Consider the following 26,676-nt stretch of genomic DNA (forward strand, 5'->3'; position numbering starts at 1 on the left):
AGTTGGACAGAGGAATGCCTGTATTGTCAAAATGTGTTGTTTCAGAGAACAGAAGTTGCACTTTAGTGTTATCTAAAAGATTTTCGATGTCATGTCTGAATATTTAGCTGATTTTTACGATGTGGATTTCAGATTTCAGAGCGAGACTTTTCCGAACTAAACTTTAGACACAATAACGGACAGACAAAGCCAAAAGTAAAGAAAAACGTTTCTCCATTCTTTCCATAATGTTGTCAGACACTTAAAAATAACAATCTGAGCCTGTCATTGGCAAAAACAAGCACTTTTAGTGGACGTCCATTGACGGTGCAGAATGGCCCGATAAGTATGATTACGTTTAACGGCTGTTATCTGAAGCGTTCTCCGTCAATACTGAACCAATTTCAAAAGTGCTGTCCCCATTAGTCGCTTGACACAAAATATGAGAAAATAGTGTCCAGGTTGAAAAATACCAAAGTTACACCTTAGGGAGGAAAATTAAGTTAACAGGTGAATACAATCACCAATCACTGGGACTTTACTTAGCATGGAATCACACAGAACCTCAAAGTCAATCGTTGCTGTGCATTGAAACTCTATACGTTTCCATTTATAATGATAACTGATAAAATAAGGACAACATAAGGAGACAAGACGAGATGATCACCTCTGCGACCGTGCCACACATTTTCAGTTCCAATACATTTTAGACCCATCTTCAAAGAGAGGGGCGTGCTTTAGGATATCTGACCTTAACGATTGATCGACAGCAAAAAAAATGATAAAACATCCCACAAGAACTTTCTGAAAATCCCTGTGCAGCCTTATTTAAATATCTTTCCTTGTCCAAATGTCCATTCAACGGCTCATGGAAATCCAAACACAACTATTTTGGAAATGTTTTAAACAAAACTACAAACTTTGCTGAACAAAGCAAACAGAGCACTTTTGTTCTGGGTTTTATTGCGTTTATTTGGCCTCCGTCGAAGTCTGTCTGCACTGATATGATTAAACTGGCACCAAAGAGAGTCTAGAAAGGTGATTATTCCTTTAACTTAATGCACAATAGTTAACAGTAATGTTATTAAATGCCTTTTGTAGACGGCAAACTCTCCAGTAGCCTTAGTTATTTTTCCACACGGGGTTTGGACTTTGCCGTCTTCGCTTAACTCAGTCAAATTTCAGATTTGCTTAAACTTTGTCTCTATCTTCTTTTTCATGACTCCCATGCACACAGACTCAAACCCATGTTTGTCTCCGGCCCTTTAATGCTGAAGACCTACATTTCATTCGTTGCTTTAGGGAATTTCCTTGTGAGTGTCTTTAATGGTCATCAGTTCCTCCGGCTCTTCTTTTTCCAACACTTTTTCATTGATGTCAGACTTGTCTGTCTGTAATTACTCTCAAGTTAAATACCAAAGATGCCCTTCAGAAGCTTTCTGTCTACGTGCCTACATTTCTAAAAGGTTCCCAGTATGGATTTCATCCTCCTTTCAAAGCCAAACATTTGGTAATGCAGTCACATCTCTAGTGTGTCTGGAAAAAATGGGTTGTTTTTTCAAGGCGGGCTTTTATGAAGCAAGGATGTCAGCTAAATGTCAGATTGTTGCCTTGTTGTCCTTTTATATTGTCCCCCTCACTCATCAGCAGAACCCTGCCAAAAATTGCAATTTAATGCTGAATCGTGCAATGAGGCGCCGCATGTTTTAGCTGACTGCAAAGTAAAGGCAGGGGAACTATCACCTTGGCGCTGTCCTAGTGTCGGAGTGTGGGTTTGTGTGCCTGAGTGTTTTTTTTTCTGGCTTTGAGTATATGCGAGTGAGAGAGAGCAGCCGTGAGTATGGGCATGTTCCACTTTTAATGCCATCATCATAGCCAAGGTCAGGGGACGAAGGCGTTTGGGCCGTGTGCCAGAGCAAGCTGTGACATGAGGAGGGCACAGCCATAAAGTACCTTTGATGTGTTTTACTATAACTTTGCTGTGGGCTCTCCAGCCTCTCTCTAAAGCTACAGGACTGAATAACGGTTCTCTTGGGCCCATTATTTAAAATTTCATGTCCAACTTATTGAGTACTGAATGAAAAGTGCACTGTATTTTTTTCTAATTTAGGAGGTGATTGATGGGAAGTGGTATGATTTAGGCCACAGCTTTATAGCCGTGGTAAAGTGGTGTCAGCAGCTCAAAGTGTACATGAATGAGTCATACATTTCAGCTCAGCTTGAGGTACTCTTCACTGCTGTCCAATTTGTTCTGCGTGTCAGTCAGCAAATGTCACTATCATTTTATTTAGGCTGCTGTAAGACTATTATATTCAGGTTCTTTTTGCTACAACACAGGGGCACAATTTCTTTGAAAATGTACGTAGGGAACGTTTTAGGTTGTTGCTTTCACAGCTGCAGCTCAGTTCACTTCGTCAGACTATAGTTGCTGTTTAAGACTTATTCTAACACTTTATAAAAATGCATTTCAATGTTTTGTATATTTTCCAAACCCAGTTTCCAGGAGAAAAAAATGTCTTTTTTTTTTTTTTTGCATTCGGTCAGAGAAAGTGACAGGGTAAATGACTGTTACGGAAAGTTATGAAAGTTATGTAGTGTAATATAACGAGCCAGAAAGTCCACTAAGAGTGTGAGAACACACACTGGACAGGAGACCACTGTTAGTGCCTCGTTTGAAACCAAAAGTAAGCGTTGACTTTACACTTGTTATGTAATGTTACGTGAGAAAGTCCGTTATTTACGGTAGCTACATTGTTATGGTTGTTACATTAAGGTTGTTACATTGTTCGGTATTATTTCAACACTAACCGTAATGTATTTTCTAACCTTAACCGAGTAGTGTTGTTGCCTAAATCTTTTCACAATGTTAACCACGTGGCATTGTGCGTTGCTGCAAACTAACTAACTAATCTAATACGACAACCCTGCAATCATTTCTATCTTCAGGATGGTTATTATATTAGATTTATTGAAAATGTTTTGGATTGGTGTTGACTCAACTTGATAGTGATCTCTGAGGTTGCAGTTTGTGCTGCTGTTGAATTGTGTTGTGTTATACAGAGAGTTTGTTTTGTTATTCTGTACATCACATTTATATTAACGAGAGCAAACTAAAGAAGCCAACAATAATAACCCCAAACTTGAGTTGTGCTTTATATCATCTTTTCTATGTTAGATAACAGTGCTCACATTCAGGCCCAGATCAATCCTTTCTTAGTTTGCCTTGTGCAGACCGAACCAGTCACTCATATCATCCATGGAAAGCCTGCTCTTTCTGAGATTAGATCAGTCAACATTTATCTTTGTTCAGTCAGTGACGTCCTTCATGCTTCAAACGATTGACACAAAAGGATCAGCCTCTCTCCGGACCGAAGGATTGGATTTTCATGCTAGGGATGGCGTGACGTGATTATCTCTGTAATATGAAAATGATTCAAGCATATTGTTCCATGTTAGCGCTTATCATTATATTCCCATCATGGTATGGTCATAGAGAAATCTTTATTCTACTGTACATCTCATCATTACCCTGTAAGAGGTAGGTTTACTTCACTGAACCGCTGGCTGGCTTGGTATTGTAGTGAGCAGGGATCTGGTCTTGTTGATAATTGGTTGCCCGGACCTGCTGAAAAAGGTCGGCCTTCACCCTACTTATTTAAGAATATAGACACATGTTTACGTCAACTTTGACATTAAGAGACTTCGGGCTCGGAAAGTTGCAGGTGATTAGAGATGATCAGAGAGCCTTTTAGGTTTATACCTAGTGTCCCACTAAATTCAATTTGAGGACTGGATGTCACATAATTTCCTGTTCCTAAGTTTTGATTTAACTGAGAAGACGCCATGAATCTTGGTGTTGAGTTTGATACAACCCTCTCTTTTGAATCGTGCATGAAATCACCAAGACCATCTGTTTTCACCGTCACAGCTCAATTCAGTTTTTTCCGTCTATGGCTGATGCAGAGAATGGTATTGTTTTGTTGTTAGATCTTTTGCATGCTGGTACTAAAAGTCTTGGTTCAGAATGCTCCGGCAAGAATGAACTAAACTAGAAATTGTGACCATATTAGGCCAGTTTTATTTTCCCTTTATTGGCTACCTATCCATGTAAGATCAAACTTTAAGGTGCTTCTGATTCCGTAAGTTAAAGGTGGTTGTGTGCCTCAAGTACGATCGGTTAAAGGCTGCACCTGGAAGTTACTTTTAGAGGTAGAATTTTCCTCATCAAGTGTTCATTTAAATATATCTGACTTAAATGTTGAGTCATTTTAATGTTTGATGCATTTGATTGCCATTTTACAGTGCTGTTATATATATTGTATACACATGTTCTTGACTCTCTGATGGAGAGAAGAGACATATTCATGACTACCTCTGCTGTTTCAGCCAAATACTGAAACTTTTATGTTTTCACAAGGCTTTTTTTTTTTTACTCCAACTAATAGAACTATGTTAGAGTTTATATTAAACTAGAAAAGTCAAAGAACTTTTAGTTTGAGTGTTAGCACAGAAAGCAGCTGGAGTAAGTAATGCATGAAATGTAAATGTATGAACAGTGGAAGTTAGAAGAGCTGATTGATTAAATAAATGGAAAGAGAAATTGAAAGCATAAAAGCATTGAAAGATACAGAAGATCTTTGAGGGCAGATTGTCGACCTCATGTTAGATACAGGTGAAAGGATAAATGATTAACTTTATTAGAAAGCAATGCAAAGCAAACCCATCCCACTGAGCTGGACTGAAATTGGAAAGCAGACTGAATCCAAATGTAGGCTTTACTCAAAATAAATATTCAGATTTCTTTCAAGATTAAATTACTTCCTGAAACTGCTGTTCTAGCGTCACTGATTGAGTGATCAACCAACTCTTGGGTTGAGACTACACTTGTACCTTCAACTGAAATAATGTTGTCTCTTTTCTTCTCTTCTCCATGTTTGACAGACCTTCTGCCTCCGGCCATGAGAGAGCGCCCTCCAGGGTGTAAGACGGTATTTGTGGGCGGTCTGCCCGAGACCGCCACAGAGCAGCTCATCGTGGAGATCTTTGGACAGTATGGGGAAATTGCCGCCATCAGAAAGAGCAAGAAAAACTTCTGCCATATCCGATTTGCTGAGGAGTTCAATGTGGACAAGGCTCTCCTCCTCTCTGGTAAGATAAATTCACTCTAGAAACCAGTATAAACTCTTTTTTCACCCAGTTTCAGGACCATCCTGTGTGGTGTTTGGTTGTGTCTTTTCCTACAGACAGAAAGTTTTATGTCTGGTTAGCTATCTGTAGCTTGTTGTTTTTATGCCAAATCCTCACTGCTGTCCAATGGAAACCCCAACAAACCTCCAACCTCCTTATTTTTCGGTTTGTGTTGGTTTACATTGGGCTTAAAGGTCAGAGGATAAGAGTTTTCTTTCATATCCGAATGGACAATATTGAATCTGTAGAGACCGCTTGTATTGTCACTCCACTGCTATCAGTGCCCTGGCATTCCTTCACCTCGGGTGGAGGAAGAATGACGAGCTGTTAACCTTTACTCTGATGGAAGTGAAAGGGCTGATATCCATCATTCAGCTCTACAATTCTCACGCCTCACACATTGACCCGGGAACGTTTGACAGATGGATAAATAGATTGGGGAATGGATGGACTGATAGATGGACTCCATACAAATTCTTTGGAAGTGAACAATACTGGATATTTAGTTGAAGGAAACAAGAGAATCGGCCAGGCGTGGAAGCCAGAATAAGACAAAACTAATTGAATTCTATTTGCATATTTATCATTTGTGCATCTCAAATTGTATGTAATCTTATTTGTATTTTCTACATCTGTGGTTTACTGGTAGAACTGCATGACTTTGAATATATGCAACAGCAGTTTCGTCTTTCTCTTTTGCTCAGTGTTGCCTCATATATTTTATGTTCCTTATGGACGTTTTGTTCTGCACATTAATCCTCCATTCTGTAAATGGAGTAAGTTAGCTGCATTTACAGGTCAAATTTCCTCGTGTACCCTTTTTAGAACATTTAAAAGATTGTGTATCGTAAAGGATCAATAAAGATCTGTGAACCGATGAAGTAGGGTTACAAACACACGTTATCGGGCCATTTCAACCTTTACTTACATTCCCCACAGTAAATGTGTTTACTCTCTTCAATTAACTTTGTGATACAGAGAGACGCTGCAGTAAAAATATTTATAGAGTTACATCCAGTTATCTTATATATTCACCTTGTTTTATTACAGAATATCAAACCACTGCCTTGTAATCACTGTGATAACATCCTATCACTCTCTGTGATGGAGACCAGCGTTTTGCAACGAGCAGAAGGCTCACAGCGGAGATGGCTTGACGACAACTAAACAATCCCCATCACGAACTTGCAGGAGGCATTTGTGTGACAGCTTACATAGACTCAGTACTCACCAGGGGTCTCATTTATGAAACAGCGCGTAGGATCGACACTAAATATTTGCATATGTTCAAAGGAGGAAATGCACATGCTCCAAAAAACATTCAGATTATAAAACCTTGCCTACGCCTGCCAGTGAGCTATATCCTTTTATAAATCCCAACTTAACCTGTAAATGTGCGCGGCGGGTTCAGCCTCACATGCTGCCCTCAACCTGAATGTTGATGCATAGAAATGAGCTGCTGATCAGCGGTTCTTTACGGGGAATCGCTGCAACTACCGAGAGGAAGAACACTTGTCTGTGTACAGTATGCTGTATCTGTTCCTATGGAATAAACCATAAATTAATCAATAAAGTCGTGTTCACTGCAGCGATTTAACTCACTAACACTTAATTAAAACAAAGATTGCTCTGTTCTGCAGTTCTTTAACGCTATCTTACAGCTGATAATAATTTCATCAGCTGACCACGAGTGTCGGTAGTTTGGTCTCTCCTCTGCGCTCCTGGGTGCAGACAGAGCTGATGAAATATTAAGCAAAATTTGATTTGAGGTTTGAGTTGGTTTATATCTTTTATAATTGAGATGTGCTTATAATTATGGCTCAATAATGCAAGCACAAATACCACTGCTGGTTTGACTGTTAATGAGGAGAATGTATAAGTGCAAAGTAACGTGTGATATGAAGTGAAATTAGATGTGAGAGGCATCATATGTGTAATGAAGTCTCCAAAATGTCCGTACGTATGGGTCAGAGTTTCTGTACAGGTGCTCACATTCTCCCGTCAGGTTTGTTTTTATACGTCGTAAAGTTTGCGTGGTGAGTGCGACCCCAGGTTATAAATGAGACCCCAGGTTATAAATGAGACCCCAGGTTATAAATGAGACCCCAGGCCGTTTTCCTACGAAGGAAGCAACACGTGTCTGCTCGTTACATGCACACGTTTTCTTTTTAATAAACTTCTGTCTTCACAGTTCTACTTGGTTAGGTCTAGGAATAGATCGTCAAATCTTTCAATAACTACTGAAGTGCACAAGTCACGTGACAAAGACATCAACGTTGAAATCTCGTTTCACATGGGGAACAGTTGTCTCTTGGCTGAAAGATCGCCGTTTGTTGAACACCTCCACCTCCTCTCCTGCCCACCCTGTGTGGGCTTTTGTGGTCTTTATACTTCCTCGTTGTGAGGATTAAGGCAAGAATGGTAGCAAGGGATGGACCAAAATGTAGAGAAACAGGGAAACAGAGGGATGATAGACGGTGATTTGAATTAAAAAGAAAATGTTCAAAACAAAACTTGCAGAGCAGGGGAGTCATAAAATATCCAAGAAAAACCAGAACGGGCAAAACACAAAATAGGATCAGGTAAATTAGGGGAAAAGCACAAAGGATTTTCCAAATGTGAAAACCCCTGATGTCAATGTATATATGAGATATCAGTTCATGTTAGACAGTGTATGTTCTAGACTTCCAAGTAGTCAAACAGTTTCTCCAGTTATTGACTGAGGGTTATGCAGCTTGACTCTTTCATCAATTGATTTCAGGGCCACACCACCGGTTGCTCACATTTAAAATCCTTAAAATCCTTCTGCTGATGGGACGCTGCTTTAACTGCTCCTTGAGAGGAAGTGGCCTCTCTTGTTTGTCATGTGAAACCAACTTATGACTCGTTTTTAATATTATTTTATCTCCATCCAGCAGCTCCTCCTGCACAGATGCCTTAAATCTTTCTTTGCTGGCCATATATTCCCTCCTCACAAAGCTCATTTAAAAGACCAGCCACTGCAATAATACCCTCTGTATTATTTAACGTGTGTGTGTGTGTGTGCTTGGTTGTGTGTCTTTGTGTGATTTCATCTACCTCTACCCTACAATAAGACTGGAGCTATAAGTCCGTATATTAGCCAGATGACAGACCTGTGTAGCTTTCTCATAAATATTACTTTCCATAACACTCTGGCCTCTTCTCCCAAACCACACTCGGACATACACACACACTCTACTACAGCAGCCTCGGCACACTGAGGTCTCCCCTTTTGAAATATTGAAGCAAACCGAGAGCCTTGAGCAGGAAGAGCAGACTCCAGACACAACCCAAAACTCTTCCTTCTGCTCGCACCGACATCCAACTTTATCTTCGCTTTCCTGCGATGAGAGTGTGTGTTCATGTGTATTTGGAGGAAAGGCCCAGGGCTCTCTGAGCTTGTGTCCTAGTTTCTGAGTTCACACTGCACTGTTGACACCCATTTCTTTCTCACAGAACATTCGGACCAATCAATTACCAAAACAAATGTGATTGTACTTTACACCTACACACACGCAGCGGAATGAGCTTTGAGTGTCAGGTGGGAGGCAGTGAGGTGATCCAAGGCTACCACTGTAATTAGTGGCTCACACTCGTGTACGTGCGGGACGGAAAGCTCAAGTGACTTGCTCAGCTTTTGTCTGTCTACGCGTCGGTCTATACACCTGGAGAGCAGCTGCAATAACAGCGACACATGGGGAGAACAAAGAGGATGTGATCCGGTCGTTCGCTTCTGTCTGAAGGAAAATGAGGACAATTTATCTTTGTCAGTATCTGTGTGTGTGAATGCAGCCTTTTGTCTTCCTATCTGTGTAAATCTGCCTATTTGTGCTTGTTATCCTGTCTGTGCTTATCTCTGTCTATTTACTGTACATCTGAATTGCAGTGGGTGTTGATAGAAATTGATATTTCACCCTGTTGCGACTCTCATCCAATCAATGAAATGTCTTAGCTATCTTTCATGTCCTCTGTTTTCTCTCTATCTCTACATCTGTCTTTTCGCCTTTTTTATTCTCTCCTTCTCGTGAACATGATGATATATCTCAGGAACACCTTTGATGAATTTCTTCAAATTTGGCACAAATGTCAACTTGGACTCAAGGTTGAACTGATTCGATTTTGTTTGTCAAATGTCACTTTTACCTCACAAAACAGGTTTTTGGGCCTTAACTCAAGAATTCTTCTCATATTCATGACATTCTCACATGCCTAATAGGATAAAATAAAGAAGGGATTTCGGACAGACATGGATGTAAATTGCAACATGACTGGTTGGCGGAGTCGTACAACTGCATGGCAGTAATTCTAGTTTTTATTTATCTCCTCTTAGACCTCTCCTTCTTCTCCCACAGGTTACCACGTTCGTTTGGGCTCCAGCACAGACAAGAAAGACTCCGGCCGTCTCCACGTGGACTTCGCCCAGGCCAGAGACGACCTCTATGAGTGGGAGTGTCGTCAGCGCTTGTTGGCCAGAGAGGAGAGGCACCGGCGCAAGATAGAGGAGGATCGCCTCCGGCCGCCCTCCCCTCCTCCCATCGTGCACTACTCGGAGCACGAGTGCAGCCAGCTGGGAGACAAGATCAAAGGTTGGTAGACAAACATGTCAGTCACTTGATACCTCGCTTAAATCCAGACTGAAATATCTCAATTCCCCGATGGATGGCCATGAATTTTGGTACGGGAAACTCATGTCACCCTCAGGACGAATTGTAATAACTTTGATCAACTGATTTTTTTATTTAGTCCCAATTTGTCCAATAGACCAATTCTAGCAAAGAATGAATATCAGCCTCAGCTGCACTTTGTGTTTTGTGCTGCTCAGCAAATGTTAGCATGCTAACACGCTGAGTTAAGATGAACATGATAAACACTATACCTGATAGCATGTTAGTTTTATAATTGTAAGCATATTAGCATGCAGACATTAGCATGTAGCTCATAATGCTGCTCTGTCTTAGTACAGCCTCACAAAGCCACTAGCATGACTATACTCTCACACGCTTCTGTTTTAAACAATCCAGCTGTTTAAAAACCATCCGTCTATTTTCTTCTTTTTACATGCATCACTACAGTGATGGTGTGTTGGGCTCATTTACCGCTGATGACCTTCACTCAATACTGAGCTTAGAACGCACATTGTGTTGACTGAGGGACGGCTGCTGCTTTCCTAAAGTGCTGCTTGACAATTCCTGTAATCATCTATCAATGTAATCAATACTCAATACTATAATTGAAATAACTCAAATATTTACCAGTTCAAAATGTAACCTGGTGCAGAGTCCAATATGGACTCCCATGAAGGGATGAAAATACGTAAAGCTGATTCTAAATTTATTTTGAGCCAACATTGACAGTAATTTAAACACACTTGACATTTCAGTGTCTGCAGACTTTTTCTCATTTGAGTGTCTTATACTTCATACTGAGAATTTAAAGTGACTCGATACTTGTTAATCATATTCCTTGACTGCAAGGAGTTGTACTGTAATTTAAAATATTTAAATGCCCTGCGTGGCTGAGTACAGTTCCCATCAGTGTTCAGAGCACATATAAGGGGAGGCTGAGCTGAATGTGAGAATATGTTGTTGATCATTTTAAATTCTTAATGTAATCAAACACTAGGGGCATTTCTGACCTTTCCCTCCCTCTTTCCTGTAACGTTAAAGCCAGGAAGGCACTTGCCCTAAAATAGCTCAAGAGATCCACTAGATGGGGAGTGTTGATCTTTTTTTCTTCTTCTTTTTATTCAAACAGCTGAGTTATCTGCTAATTGACAAATTATGTATTTGTCAGTTTGGAGCGGTTTCTTGTGAATGGACCAACTTTTATTTGATTGTTTAATTCACAATTTATTTTCAAATCTGTTAAAATAAAGAAGTAAATGCATGGCAGAACAAAATTAATTGAGAAAAGTCACTGGATGATCTCACAGAACAATTATATTGTTGCGGAGTTGCAGCACGATTTACTGGGATGTTTCTTTTTTTTTTCTTACAGCTGTTCACAGAGCTGTTTGTTTACTCAATGTCTGGGAAAATTGTTATGTTCTGGATAATTTTCTGCACGTTTGAAGTCACTAGCACATCTGGTCCTGTCAGGATATCGCTGACTTGTGGATAAAAAGAAAAAAAACGCAGAGAAACAAAGAGGCGAGAAGCTTTGTAATGGGGTATTTATTTCTAATATATCAAGGTAAGACAATCTTATATTTGAATTTATGTATTTATGCTCAGGTAACGCCTCAGCTGAAGACACATTAAACTAAATTGTGAATCTATCTGGCCTCTGGCTGTTTCCAGTGATTTAATACAGCTAATATTCCTCCAGATTGTCTATTAATATTGCCGCTGCAGGGAGCCATGTATTATGAGACCTGAGTTTGCCTATAAACAAACAGGAACACCTTAGGGATTCATGAGATAACACCTTGATTCAATATCTGTTGCTGTGATATTTCATCATTCATGCAAGCTGTCTGATGGATGGATGTGTGTGTGCGTGTGCGTGTGAGACAGAGACAGAGAGTATTGAGAGCATCTATAGAACCTGGCTTGAGGCGAGACGCCCCAGGCAAAAACATTGTTTTTCATGCACCGGTCAGTTTTGAGATTTTGGGCTATTTTGCTCGCACAACATGTCTTCTTCTTCAGACTAGTGGAAAGAAAACATCCAACATACACATTTTAAATGTTTACACATTGTGTATTTGCGTCTGTAGATTTCTTCTAAATTCACCAAAAGTTGCACTAGATGATGCCTCATTTAAATATTTAAACATAACATTTAAGAGCATTTTTTATTAAAAAAAAGAATTCACTTAGCAAGTCATCAACTAGGGAAGTTTAATGGTGGTATCCAATGTTTAAAAATGTTTAACCCATTCCCTTGTAGTGTAATGAATGGCATTTTACCTCTATCTTTAAAGAGTGTTTCTCAAAATGAGTTTTTGAGCCAGAAATCTCCACTTCAGTAGCGGTCACATACACCAAACCTTCCTATATTCTGAATGTTTTTACTGAGGGGTTTGTTCATATATCATTCATAGCCTGATTTATAGAACATTGTATCCCTAAAAACATGGCAATTGTATGTCTGTTGTCAGTATTTTCTGATTTATGGAGTGATAAAAAGAGATATACCAAATTCCCCCGTGTAAAAACCTTTGACTCTAATATGTCACAATCATTTTCAACCTGGCTTCATCCAATGATTAGATTTATTTGTATGCAAATTAGTACATTAAATAAGATAATGCTTCATCAGAACACCTTTGATATTAAAAGAAACTGCCTTAATGTTAGTAATCAGCTGAGGAAGTTTTATTAGTTACATTTACCTCCAGTGTCTCCCCTAAATAAATATAAACCTGCTCAATCTGTAAAGACGCTAGGTAATGTTTATGGTTTTTGTATTATCGACATGATGCATGTGCACCACTTTGTGTGTGTGTGTGTGTTGTGGAGGTCTGAGGCAGTGTGATGTAAACTGTGTGTGGGAGTGTATTCCCTCCTATGCTCCTCTGACTTGTAAGCAGCCCAGCGAGGCGGCAGAGGACAGGACAACGACAGCGGAATAACAACAATAGAAATCAATAAAGTCTCCTGACATCATCTGATTATTCACCAGACAAAGCAGGAGTACTGCTAAACAAGCTGAGCTTTGTAAAGAGCAGCTGTACCGTACAACGCCGTGCTCACCTCTTCTGAAGTCATTCGGCGAGTGTTGTTTACCAAAGATGTTTATAGGAAAGACTGGAGCTGATTGATTTAACCCCGCCACTGTTCTTCTCATTTAACCTCCTGCTCTTTTATGTTCAGTGTATAGATATGATAATTTTTCTCCTCAATCATATTTAATCCGTTCTTTTCCTTTTCATCCCCAGACGACAGCGAGTTCTTGAAGTTATTTTGGTCTCATCATCATCATCATCATCGTCCTCATTCCTTCTTCAGACACTCGAGTGTGCGACCTGAAGACAACCCAGCATGCATCTCCAATAGAAGTGTCTAAGACAGCTTGTACTGCACAAAATGTTATTAAATTGAATTTCAGCAGTTGAGATGATTTTTGCTACTTGTCTTCTTTTCCCATGCTTAGTTTTGAAATATTATTTCTATTTGGGTTGTTGTTGAACTTCTTGCCCTCTGCATGTCTCTGAGCATCACATTTTTCAGAGTAAATCTGCAGAGGCAGCTGTTCATTGATCCCGATGACCATTACTCTCTACTTCTGTCCCTTTTTGGCCAGACAAGTTTTAGTTGGCAGAGGCTGGTCTGTTATTGTACTTCTGCTGTATTGATTTCTTTCGTTCCTTTCCTCCCTTTTAAATTTCTACTTTCCTCCTAACTCGGTCAAATGGACTGTGACTTTGTGAAGGCGGCACTTTTTTTTAACCGTTCTTATGTAGACTCTCCTTCACCTCTGCCCCGATGACAGCAAACACACTGAGGGAAATCTTCTTTTTATTTCACCATTGACCCAGACTCTTGCTCTCTCCACCTCGTCTCCTCCCTTCCTCCCCAGATGACAATACGTTTCCTGAAGCGGTGCGTGTGCTCCTGACCTGGCTGGAACGAGGCGAAGTCAACCGCAGGAACGCCAACAACTTCTACTCCATGATCCAGTCCTCCAACGGCCACATCCGCCGGCTGACGGGCGAGAAGAGTCAGCATGAGAAGGAGGTGGAGGAGGCCAAAGACAAGTTCAGGACCGCTCTGGCCACCATACTGGCTCAATGTGAGTCCTCTCTGCTCAGCTGCACAGTGCATGTATATATACAGTTCACTTACTTGTATAATACAGTATACCTTTGTAGAACATTTATGTATTGTATGTATAAATACGAGTTTTACACACAGCATACACAGGGCAATGCAACTCATATTCACATTGTCTTCTACCATTCCCGTGCACAATTACCAGCAAACAACTTATACGTATGACCAACAGCAACATTACTACCGGAATTCTAATCAGCTTCTTTACAAAAAGCATCACCTTAAGTTACCTCTGTAAATGATACTCCTTTCAAAACAAGGTTACAAAGTGCTTTACATAGCAGAAGAAAAATACAATACTGTTAAATTTCAAAAGGCATAATGAAATAGAGGTACATTTAGGAATAATGTAGAAACTGCATTAAAGAAAATCTTTAAAAGAGAGATAAATATAACCACACCATAACATGTCCTTTTAATAAGAGGGATTCTTAAGCAGTGAAAGAAAAAACAAACTTTTCTACTTATTTAAGGTCATCAAAACACAAAGACAACCTGATTTGTTTCCCTCAAGAGGAGATGTAATGATTACATAAGTTTAGCACATCAACAAAAAAGTAAACAGATCAAAATGACAAAAACAATGAAATTAACGGTGACACATTAATGAGCCCGCCTTTGAAATTTGATTTGAGCGGGCCGAGCCATTTGGGGACAAAATAAAAGGATCTTTGATTTCAACAAATGCAGCTTTTATACCTCGACAGTTGATGCTTGTGTTAAAGGGGAAACTCAGGACAAGTGACGCTCTGACCAGAGTACGACAAAACTGTGAGTCCAGTAAACGTCTGTCTTGGAGTCTTGGATTTTACTGTATCTCCCATCTAACGCTGGCTATGAACACCGTAACCATTTTTACACTATTCAGAAATGTTGGTGCTTTTGTTTGTTGTAATTAAGGCCAACATGTGTTGGCAGATTGTGTCTTCAGATGGAAAATTGGCCACCAGTCACAGAAACAGGATTTTACCGGTGAGTTCACATGTTAAGGAGCATGTGAACTCATTGAGCGTGTCCCTCGCAATCACACAGTAAACGATTCATCCTATGTTGCATTACCCGGAGAATAGCGCTCCATCCTACAGAAGATACGAATCAGTTATTGCTATACTTGGGTAACAGGTGCAATTGAAGCTACACTGAAGTGATTCCCATGACACTCTGTAGTCTGCGGTTTTATCACATGTCACCGCTCTGTACGGCATATCAAATGCTCAAATACCTAGAGAGACAAATACATAAAAACGCTCTAAGAAGAAAACAGGAGGGCTCAGTTTGGAAAGGCATCGACAAAGTCTAAGATTGTCTTATTTTACTGTACGATTTAAGTATAAAGCACTCGTTATTATTACATAAGACATATGATAAAGGACTGTATATAACAAATCTTAGTGAATTTAAAGTTTGTCCCTCTTGTATCTCTTGCAATCATTCAGGTTGTCATCTTTATGTTACACTGCCCATCTGTACACTCACCCCTGTTCTAATGCATTACAATGTATTCAACACGTGTTACAGGACCAACGTATGAATGGTTAGTTGAAAGGCAGAAAACAACAATAGAGGATGAGTCCCCTGAAATCCTGGATGCATATTGATTAGCATGCTTGTATTGATATCTACATACGTCGTTCTGGTTTCAAAAGGGATGATTGAAGTGGGTTACAACCTCCAAGGACTCTCTTTCTTTGCCTCTCTCTCATTGTATGTAACTATCTCTCTCTGTCAGTCAACCTCACTCTCTTCCTTTCTGTTTCTCTCTCATTAAAGGCCATCCACATCCAACACAATAATCCATACAGAACCTTATTTATATTCATAAATTTGTCTTTCGCTCGCCATACTATACATGAGGCAGTTTTACACCCCACACCTGTGAACAAAAGACACATCCATATTTACCGGGCTCTGCTTGTGTCAGACATTGCCATCCAAGGACACAATATTATAGGCATTATCACTTCTGTCACCTTGAGGAGAATTACCTTTATTGAAAAGCTCTTGACATTGTCCCTTGACTTTTATGATTTTCCCTCTTTCCCTTCTTTGGCTTTTTCTTTTGCCCAGTAGAGTTTCCACAGTTTTCTTCTCAAACCTTTTCAGCAACACAATAATATTACAATACAAATTACTCCAATGTCTGTCATTTCCGTTACCAGGAGATGGCTATAGATAGCTAGCGGGGAAAACAAAAGCGCTACCCTTTTCCTGTTTTGGTTGCGCAATAATTGACTTTCTTTGTGCCGTAAACCAAGCCTTCATTTTCCCAGAAGATCGTACTCTGAGGCAGACATAATTTCATAGTGACAGCGAGGCTTATAAGGAACCAATCTAAACAGTGGTGGTGTATTTATTCTATAGCCATTGCATTAAGCAATCAACATTTACTTCATAATGATAAGTTAAAGCAGAAAAACCTGTCTATTGCCTTTCAGTTTACTGAATACATAAGCAACAACACATAATAATAATAATACATTTTATTTATAGAGCGGTTTTCAAAATACTCAAAGACACTTTACAAACATTAAAATCATCATAAAAAGCTGTACACTAAAAACATAGAACACAAATGTGATCCAGTAAAACTTTGAATCCGCTACGGAAACCAGAACGCTGCTGCATCCAGTGAACATCCGGGGTTGCATAGACATATAATCCTTAAAATGTCGCTGAATGTTATGGACCACTTACTTAACAGGTGGGTTGAGACGAATTTCAACAGTTACTTTGTTAGCTGTTAGCATTTCCTAACCCAAAATCACATCAAAGCAAGTATTGTCCATCAGAGGAGTTCTATATATTGCCACCACTATTAGTCTGTCTTAGACCTGCCATTGCTTCTAAGGCATTCCTCCATTTGATAAAGTGCTGACTTCGCATTATGGACCTGTTTCTGCAAACTGATCAGGGAATACGAGACCTTATCGTTGTGTCCCTGTTAGCAGGGAAAATGAAAAACCTGTTAAGGAGTATTGCCACTACCACTGGCTGTCGTGTCCCTAACCACAACTAGTTTCCGACACGGCTTGCTGGGCTTGACTGCCTTCCATCAAAAACATGGGAGAGTCTCCTGGGTGCTTTGTTCTCACCGGGGGGATTGTTTCACCACTCAGTGCTTCTGGAGGGGAAAAGGCCCATATAGAGCATCCTCTTCCTCTGTTGTCTGGTATTCACTCATCCTTCTGCCGTGGAAGAAAAGGTGCTCTGTGTTCGGATGCCAATACCAAGACACACCTCACCATTGGCGCTAGCACTGTATTTACTCTTTGCCTCTGACTCTTTGCCTCCCCTAGGGTGCTTCTGCATTGCGTCATTTAGTAATCCCACTTTCATTTAAGAGCGGAAGTGCAAATACTTTGCTTAGCGTCGCCAGCTTATCATCCTTTACGACCCCAAAAAACTATATGTAAACTTTAAAAAAAACAGTTACTAAGTTTTAATAGTTTTTCAGGCAAGAAGATAGAAGATGAACTAATATTTATACATTTCAACTCTGTGTGGACCTTTCTCTACCCTTCTGGTTGTGGGAATATTTCCAAAATCACTGTCAACATGCAATCTTGTTTGCTGAGTCTGACCAGCAGGTCAGCATATGCTTCAGTGCTTCTGTACGTCCTCATAAAGGAGCCATCTACACCAAGAGACACTATTTTCATTATGTCCTCCTACCAGTCACTGATGGCTGATAGATGTGGTACTGTAAAACCATCCGATCGCAGCAGTGTAGCTGCTGAATGTTACCAAATAGCATTCATTGTTTAAAACGCTACTAGCACTAAACATCAAGAACGAATACAATTGTCTTTGAACCGTAAGGGGAACTGGGCGTGGCAGCATATGGTGGACAAATACACTGGGAATCTGCATTTTATTCAATTTGTTGCAATTGGATGTTATTTTTTCTGCCAATGTTTCGGCCACTTATGAAATGAAAATATTTAAATTGGAGGCATATCTTCTTACCTCTTAGTTTTGTCAATTCTGATGTATATATATATATATATATATATATATATATATATATAATGGACCATTTTCATGCGCACATCCTTATGTGTCTCTTTCAATACTAGCTGTGGATGTACAACATCACACATGTGAGCTTTGGATTTCTACTTGCCACATTGATTGAACTTGAGTCAAACATTGGTTTATATTGCTTCTGACAACCTCCTGCCACTATTTTGATTTCATATTTCAGCCTGTGCAGTAGACAGACAGACTTCCTCATGCTGGGAAAATATGTACAATACATACTAAATAGATACTGTAAAAAAAAATATATATATATATAAATAAAGTAACACTGTAAATAGCTTTACCATATATTCTCCTAATGTCAATGCTGGACTATGTTCAGTGTAGTATTAAAGGTTTATCAGTGATTGAGCTGTATCTATTAGTATACTAATAGATACATACTTACTTGCATAGATCTACAATATAGCTGAAGCCCAGACGTGCACATCATGTGCTCGTATTGCACACACATTTTTATATTTTAAATCATAGAATACATGTGAATAAACAGAATATATACTGCCAGTGATTGCAGTAGGTTGCTCTGGACCACCATTCGCCATTGACCAATGAAACTGTAACCAAGTCATCTAGGAATAAATGTATTATTAATATCAACACCCACTGTAATACACACACACTTATATGCACACATTTCTTCTGAGGTGTAAATGTAGTGTCCAATATAAGAGCCTCTCAATACAGCCATAACATAAACGTGGGCGCATTGGAGGGAAATGGTAATATCAATAAACCATAATCTAGCCCAGATAGCCCAGAGCTGATGCAGTTCTAACCCTGAACATATCAATAACAGTCAGGATACAGTATGTGATGCTGGCTCGATGCATGGAGTTCTACAGCAAGCTTTTTTTAATCTTGTAATTGCGTTGAGTTATGGAGGGAATCTATTCAGATGAAATGCTGACTTCACTGTCTCCCGCTGTAGTCTAACAAGATAGCCTCCAAAGTACCACAATGGTCTCTGCAGAGAAGGAAGGAAAGCAGCTAATCAGCAAAAAAAAACATAAGAAATAGTTTATCTTGGCATCTTATAAATGCTTAAGTATTTAGGATTCTCGATTAATGCTTACTGGCCTTTACAGAAATCACAAAAGTTAGTTCAGTTTAAAATGACTTTTATGGTGAAAACAGTTTTGCTACTAAACTAACTGAAATGATAAGAAAGGAAATTACCGTATATATGTAGGTCTTTATTTTAATTTGGTCTACCACATTGCCACCATGCAAGTTGTTAGATAATCAGGCATCCAAAATGAAAAAAAACAGACCTTCAAAGCCTTAACTAGGTCTACGTCAAATATATGTTTGTCCTTAATGTCTAAACTCATGTCTTACGATTTGTCTGTCTTATCTGAGCTGCATTTTCTCCTCTGAGCAAACAACTATCGATGTGGGCTGTTTGTTGCCTGATTGTATGAAAAACCGTACTAATCAAATGCACATTTGCCCCTGTGTGATGACTGTGACTCCATGGCTCCCAACCGCAATATATTTTCATGTTTGGCTGGTAAACATTTTCAACATTATGTCCTATTTCTCAAAAGACTCAAGACTAGAACCAGATTTCCTATTGCGTTGTGTCACACAGAGGATGGTGCTTCTTTGGTTAAAAGTTTCTTTCTTTGCCTTAGGGAAGACAATACACATAGAAGAGTTTTGTTGTTGTTTTTTTTTATTTGCTTTTGAGTCACCAAAAACTCAAGCAAGCTTTCATGCAATTTGCACTCGAGGAACAACATCCTATTTCCAATTTTAGTCTCTCGTCTTCACACCATAGAATTGCAAATTTAGACTGCTACAAGATATAAAATTCAGTTTTGGGGTCAGAAGATGTTGCTAATGTTTTCATTGATGGTGTCATTAAGTTACAGTACACACGATATGAAGAAATCAATGTGAAAATGATTTGATAATGCTACACTTAGCATTAAAAGTAGTTCATCACAGAGTATGGTTTATTATCTCAAACATTCTCTTCCAATAAAACAGTCAAGGACAGTAGCCAGTTTTAGCTCTTAGCATTTTCCCCAAGCAACTAGGGATCTCTCGTGGGTCCTATTAGAACGAATTTCACACGAAAACCACCATTTCTGTCTCCAATAATTGCACCATTTTGAAATAGTAAGTGCTGTGTAGAAATCTGTTGGATAGAGTTTTAATTATTGGTGTGCAAAGGCTAATAGGTGAGGAGAATTGTTAATCTTTATGTCAGTAGATGATACGAAGCATTGAACCACAACACAGTGAAACATGTTTGCTTCTCTTCTCTGTTGCATTAATAACTCACCCTTCTATAAATTATATAATATCATTCAACTTTAAAGAACCAAAAAATCCCGCACACGGTTCCTTCACAGCCAAGAGTTTTTGATCCTACGCACCTGTCAAGGACACTTTTCAATGTGAGAACTTTGCTGTAATAATATGATCAAAAGAAGACGCACCAAAACTGATCAAGACAGAAAATTATATTTGGAGATATCCATAGATATATTATGAGAAGGAAGGAGTTCACGACATGTGGTCTTTTTATAATGGTGTCAGGGACCCCCTGTAATGCCTTGTGCTTATATATGTGTAATAATGTCAATAAAACATGTATCAATATATGACACAGGTCTGAAACAGAAACAGTGCATACTGTAGATCCACAGCTCTTTTTTCCCCAGCTGACTTGATTGTTTCATTCCTTCCCTCTCTTTCTCTCACTCTTCCCTACATCTACACATTTCTTCCTCAGTTGAAGAGATCGTGTCTGTATTCAACGCTGCTTCCAAACAAAAGGCATGGGACCATTTCTCCAAAGCTCAGCGGAAGAACCTGGACATGTGGCGCACGCAGGTTGAGGTTGGTGTTTTTGTATTGTTGCATCTACAAGTAATATATGCAGCTGTTTGTAGTTTTAGTAAGGAGCTATATAGCAGATCCAAAAAATGTAGCTTGAACCTTTTGCACTTAAGTCAAACAAAAATAAACAGTGCTCATGGCTTTTTCCTAAGTGTTTTTTTTAATAGAAGAATAGAATAAATAACAGCAAGGGGCCTACAATTGAACCATGATGGACTCCAAAAGGAGGACATTTGTTTCTACTGGGAGCTCTATTCATGTGATCAGTTAAAGTTGCGTGGTTTAGAGCAGGAATATTCAGATACAACGGAGGATTGCTAAGCAGAGTTTTTAAACACTCAACATTTAAAAAATATAATTGTCTCCATGCAAAGTTGAAACCAAATCCTTTTTAGTTGTTCCCCTGTCTGCGGCATTAATTATAGTAACCCCATTTACTTAATTAGCTTTGTAGCTTTTAACGTACGATCCGAATTTTGATATCTCATGTTTATAGGGAATAAGTTGTTAATACAAGTTGTAAATTATCACAATTATCACATCACATTTTCAGGCAGAATCAAGTTTATTAATAAAAGGTGTAAATAAAAAGGCCCCATGATCAGATGTCATTACCCAGATAATAGTTTGCACGTTAATACAAGTTAATGGTGTGAGGCTTCTGGATGAGGTTTTGGTCTTTGAGGGCTTTATTGAGAACTTAAGAGTTTGTTTTTATTTCTCTCTGCTGCTCTAAACTGTCTCGCCATTTGCTGCCTGCTGTCATATATAGAAAGACAGGAAAATAACTGCTTAGTTGTGTGCTTGGGCCATAAATTGAGGTTATCCATCTCATCCTCTTTTCGGATACTGACAGGGCTTTGCTATTTTTCATTATTATTTACCGTCAGACAAATGCCACGTTCATTATGGGGAAGATTTGTGTGTTAATGGATTTTGTGTCTTTTGATAGAGAGTGCAGCATTAGGTGTAGACACGATTGGTGAAATGTTGATCCGCTGAAAGTCTCCTAATGCCTGAGTGTAGAAAGTGTTGAGTTTGAAGTTCTACAGCCATATATTTTACACACACACACACACACACACACACACACACACACACACACACACACACACACACACACACACACACACACACACACACACACACGCAGGGTTTCATGCACCCACAGAAGCACTGCGTAGAATGTGTTATATCCACAGACGTCATCGCACATCAAGCTTTGTCACAGCATGTTGCTGATACATTTTCTCTGCTGAATGTCAATGAGGCCTTATTCTTTGTGAATATTCATGTACAGTATCAAAAGAGAATCGTGTTCATTCTACTCCATCCCCTGCAGATATATGTAAATGCTGATACGTTTCCCGAAATAGATTGTGACATTAACACGCATTCAGAGCCACTGCTGGGAGCTGTCCACATTAGTGTTGATACATTAATCACACTTTACACTTTAACCCACAAATATTGATTTGCTGTTAGGCGGGGCACCATGCCTCTACACATTGTTGTTAGCTTCCCAGTATACTGAGAGTAGTCTTTGCATCAGAGGATGTAGCGCACCAGGTGAGTGTTTGTTCAGTTCCCGTTGTTTGTTACTGCTGATGTTGAAGAGCCTCTTGTGTTCAACATAAGTAAAAATCAGCTCCTGAATTATTCTCGGTGCCTCTGTCGGGTTGGGTGTTGTTTCCATCACTGTATCTGTAATAAGACAAAGTGCCTCACCATCTGTACACCAGGCAGACACCAGAGAATACGGTTGTAACTCTGTTTCAACATCATGGGTGGTACAATTTATAGTTGATTTTGTTCTTAGTTGCTTAAATGAAGCGAATCAAAATCCCATTAGTCACTAACTAACTTATTTCTCTTCGTTTCTTCCCATTCTCTATTTTTGTAAAACTGTCCATCCTTTTATGCTTGCTTTTTTACTTGAATTAACAACTTCTACAGAGAGAACAGTTTTTATTCTGTTTTACACGGGTCTTATTTCCCCCACCATACAAGGGGGAAATAAGACCCTTGTATGATGCTCAATGATACTTTCCAAAGATTCACATTAGCGAAACAGTAATGATGAAATATCATGGCTTGAGGAGTATTGGAAATTGGACATTTTTTACTGACATTTCCATTCCTAGAGCCACAATAGCAGCAATGTCAGTCTGTCAGTCGATACACAGCTTTGGTTTTGACAACTATCTGATCAATTTCAATAAAACTAGGTGCAGACATTCGTGGTCCCCAGAGGATGAATTGTATTACCTCCGGTTAACCCTTTTATTTTTTAACTACATTCCCATCCTCATGTAAAAAACTTTAATTTGTTCAAAATCCTTAGTGACATGTCAGACTTTGATTCGGCAGGCTGCTGTTTGTTTCTTACAGACAGTGAAAGTTGACTTCTTTTAACCATGAACACAGTTATAATACAATTAAATTGGTTATTATTGTCACCCTAACAACGCAAGTTCCCTGATCTTAACAAATGAGCTACTTTAACCCAACTGTAATCTCTGTGTGAAGGTTTTGTTACATTCTTCTATTCTGAAATATTTGAACAGTTTTAAATGTGAGACACACGTTGTAGGTTGTCAATTTGTCAAAAGGGATGATGTTATTTTGAAAACAACACTTGTGAGTTTGGTGAACGGTTTGATGTATTGAAAACCACGGAGAATCAGTCATAGTATCATATTAGTGTAGAGGCTTCTGCTGAGGAGGAAATCATCTGCACAGACAAAATGTCACGGCCCTGCTTGCTCTCACTAAGGTGAAGCCTGTTAGCAGTTTTCCCTCCACTTTGACATGGCACAGGAAACTGAAGTGGGCACATTGAAGAGATGGTTAAGGAAAACAGATCCAACCTCCATTGCAGTTGTTGCATGTTGTGTTTTTTTGTGTTGCTACACTACCCTTGAGTTTACTTGAATTGTAATGTTTTGTCTTCTAGGAGTTGTATGTAACAAACATACATTAGCACGGTTGTTGGTTTTTTTTGTAATGTTTTATTCACGGCTGCTTTGGAGCATTCTAGCAAGGCATTTGGGTGTTAACAGCAAGATGTCAGATTCATGAAGGATTACAGTGCTCTTTGATCTTTAGTTCTTTAACATGCTCGATATTCTGTTATAATCCCGCTGTCTTTTATCTGACCTACCTGACTTACCTCACCGAGTTTCAGTGGGTGACGCGTTACCCTGTTGCCACTTCCCACCTCTGACTAATGCAGCATAAGCCTGTATGAGTGTAGGATGGTGTCATTCACACCATGCAGTCCAGGTGTGTGTCTTTATTCGAAGGCTACGTGTGTGTGTGTGTGTGTGTGTGTGTGTGTGTGTGTGTGTGTGTGTGTGTGTGTGTGTGTGTGTGTGTGTGTGTGTGTGTGTGTGTGTGTGTGTGTGTTGCAATGGTTTGCAGTAAATCCACAATGCAGATATTTAGTTGCTCCTGTTTTTGTATTTTGCAGAAGATTAGAAACATGCACAACGAGCAGCTGATGGGCATCAGGGGAGAGGAGGAGATGGAGATGTCGGACGATGACATAGAGGATTCCTCCGCTTCCAAGAGCAAAGACTCTGAAGACTTGGGTACAAATATTTGGGCTGACAGTGTACAAGCAGACCACCTCGAGGTGTCACTCAGAAATAACCAGGACATTCTGATGTAGCATTTCAAAATTAAAGCCCTTCAAAATCTCATTCATGAGCTAACTTCAAATCACATTCATGAGACAATTTGTCTAATTTCAGATTAGATTTTAGAAGAAATGGTGCATAGTTACAAAATCATTTCACAACGGGTTAATAGCAGACCACATCAAGGTGTCACTCAGAGAGTACCAGGACTTTCTGATGTAGCATTCCAAATTGAAAGCCCTCTGTTTTTGGCTTAAAGGTGAGTATAATCTGTACAGCAACAAAACATTTTGATGCAGCAGAAAAAATCTGTAAAAACATGTTTTGGTAGCAAACTTCTAGCTGATGGACATCCAGCATAAAGTTCATATGGGACAAAATTCCCAATTTTAACATTTTAAAACTTAAATAGCAAGCTGAGCTGTGACTGCAGCCCTGGCAATACCATCCACTATACTTTTAAATAGCTGTCATTGGCTCCTTTATGGATTGTGACAAACAACAATATATTGTTTTGAATGTGTAAAAGAACTATGGGATTAAAATCACAGTTAGAATCAGTAAATTGTAATTGGTTTGGAAACGGCTTTAGATTTTAATCAACTGTTTCTGGTTATAATAGAGACAGCAAAACATGTGCTTACACTTCTGAATGAATGTGTCTACTGTTGGATGCATTGGCAAAACTAATCAGCCTCAGCTGCATTTCAAGTGTTTTTCTGAGGTCTCAAAGGATGTTATGGCCTTAGAAGGTGCAGGTAAACGTTAGCCCACACTATCGTTTGATTCTCCTCTGTGGAGCACAGTATTAGTCTCTTGCATGTGTTCATGAAGGTAATTCTCTAAAATATATCAGTGTAGTAATTGTAGACAAAGTGGGGTCAATCAAATTGGTTGCAGAAAGAATTGCATTACAAATGTTCGCGAAGGAGCCCCTGGAAATCGTAAAAACAAATCATTGAATCCTAAATCACACACACATACACAGTGATAGCAAATCAGGGCCTGCATTACCTCTGAAACTAACTTGCAATCTGATATTAGAAACAGGCAACACAATAACAGATAAAAAGCGGTGCAGAACAGGAAATAGAGCTAATCTTTTGAAATCTCTTTTTTCTGAGGGAAAGTCGTGCCCTTTAGGCTTCATATTGGGAGTTGCTTTGTTATTATTACTGCAGTGAATCTCTGCAATGATAAATCTGATATGCGACCAACAAAAAAACCTGTGAAATTAAACAGGGAATAAGGCTAGCATTGCTGAAGCTTCCTCTAATGAAAATGTGTCATATTGGAGGCGTACTTTGTTGGAATTTGATAAATGATGTAGCTGGGTATACAGAACACAACGCGCATACAGACACATAAGCACAAAGAAGCTGAAAAAGACATCTCACAACTAGAGTTATGGCTAAGGGTTTTCTGTCACAGCACACAGATTAATGAGAAAATAAACTGTTGTTATTCTCCCAGCGTGGTGCGTATGTGTGTGCATGCATGCCTACAGGTGCATTTCTTTGTTTGTTAGTGTTGATAACATTCAGAGCAAACCCAGGGGAGATTGTACAGAGTCTTGCCAAACTGCTGGCTTTCCCTGGGCAGCAAGTTAATAAAACCTGATGATCAATACTGTCCTCAGCCCATCATCCATGCCTCACTGAACACTGCAGGGAGAAAACACACGTTTGCACACAGGCGGGGGTCTTCATATCCATCTTTATATTATCATTAATTTATAATTCAATCATGTTTCCAGACATAGCTTGAGAAGGATAAAAATGATATTTCTCGACACAGAAAGACATATATAAACATGTGAGAGCATCAGATACTGTGATATGTTAATGTCATTCACATGTTAATCATAGAGGTGAAATTTAACACAATTCAGGATCTTTGTCAGGATGTCATCAATTCAGAACCATTCTGTGAGAAATATTAGTCCTCTTATGATTGGGTGTCTTTTTGATTTGACTGGCAGTCATTGCAACATTAGGCTCACAACATTAGTTTATTGCAGTGGTGGAAAGAATGAGCCTTATTCACACTACTCACCTATGTTCCTGTCAGTGTTGTTCTATTGGAAATTGCCTTCAAAGTAAAACAAACTGAAGTTCATGAAATATGCATTTATTCAAACTGTGCATCTTTGCAGATTTTGATTCACACCCGGGCAA

The 26,676-nt window shown here is 39.2% G+C and overlaps 1 protein-coding gene across 1 annotated transcript in view; it reads left to right on the forward strand.

The window, feature by feature from the left end:
* Positions 1-26,676, forward strand: part of LOC306701811 (ecto-NOX disulfide-thiol exchanger 2-like) — a gene marked incomplete at its 3' end in the record, with an annotated part of 111,698 nt that overhangs the window by 64,808 nt on the left and 20,214 nt on the right. The window contains exons 4-8 of the mRNA XM_079167226.1: positions 4,921-5,127; positions 9,540-9,773; positions 13,711-13,923; positions 20,752-20,858; positions 24,331-24,451. Coding sequence (XP_079023352.1) covers positions 4,921-5,127; positions 9,540-9,773; positions 13,711-13,923; positions 20,752-20,858; positions 24,331-24,451 — 882 coding nt within the window. The remainder of the gene's footprint in view (positions 1-4,920; positions 5,128-9,539; positions 9,774-13,710; positions 13,924-20,751; positions 20,859-24,330; positions 24,452-26,676) is intronic.

Source organism: Pholis gunnellus, assembly GCF_910591455.1.
Source record: "Pholis gunnellus genome assembly, chromosome: 10".
Lineage (NCBI taxonomy): Eukaryota > Metazoa > Chordata > Actinopteri > Perciformes > Pholidae > Pholis > Pholis gunnellus.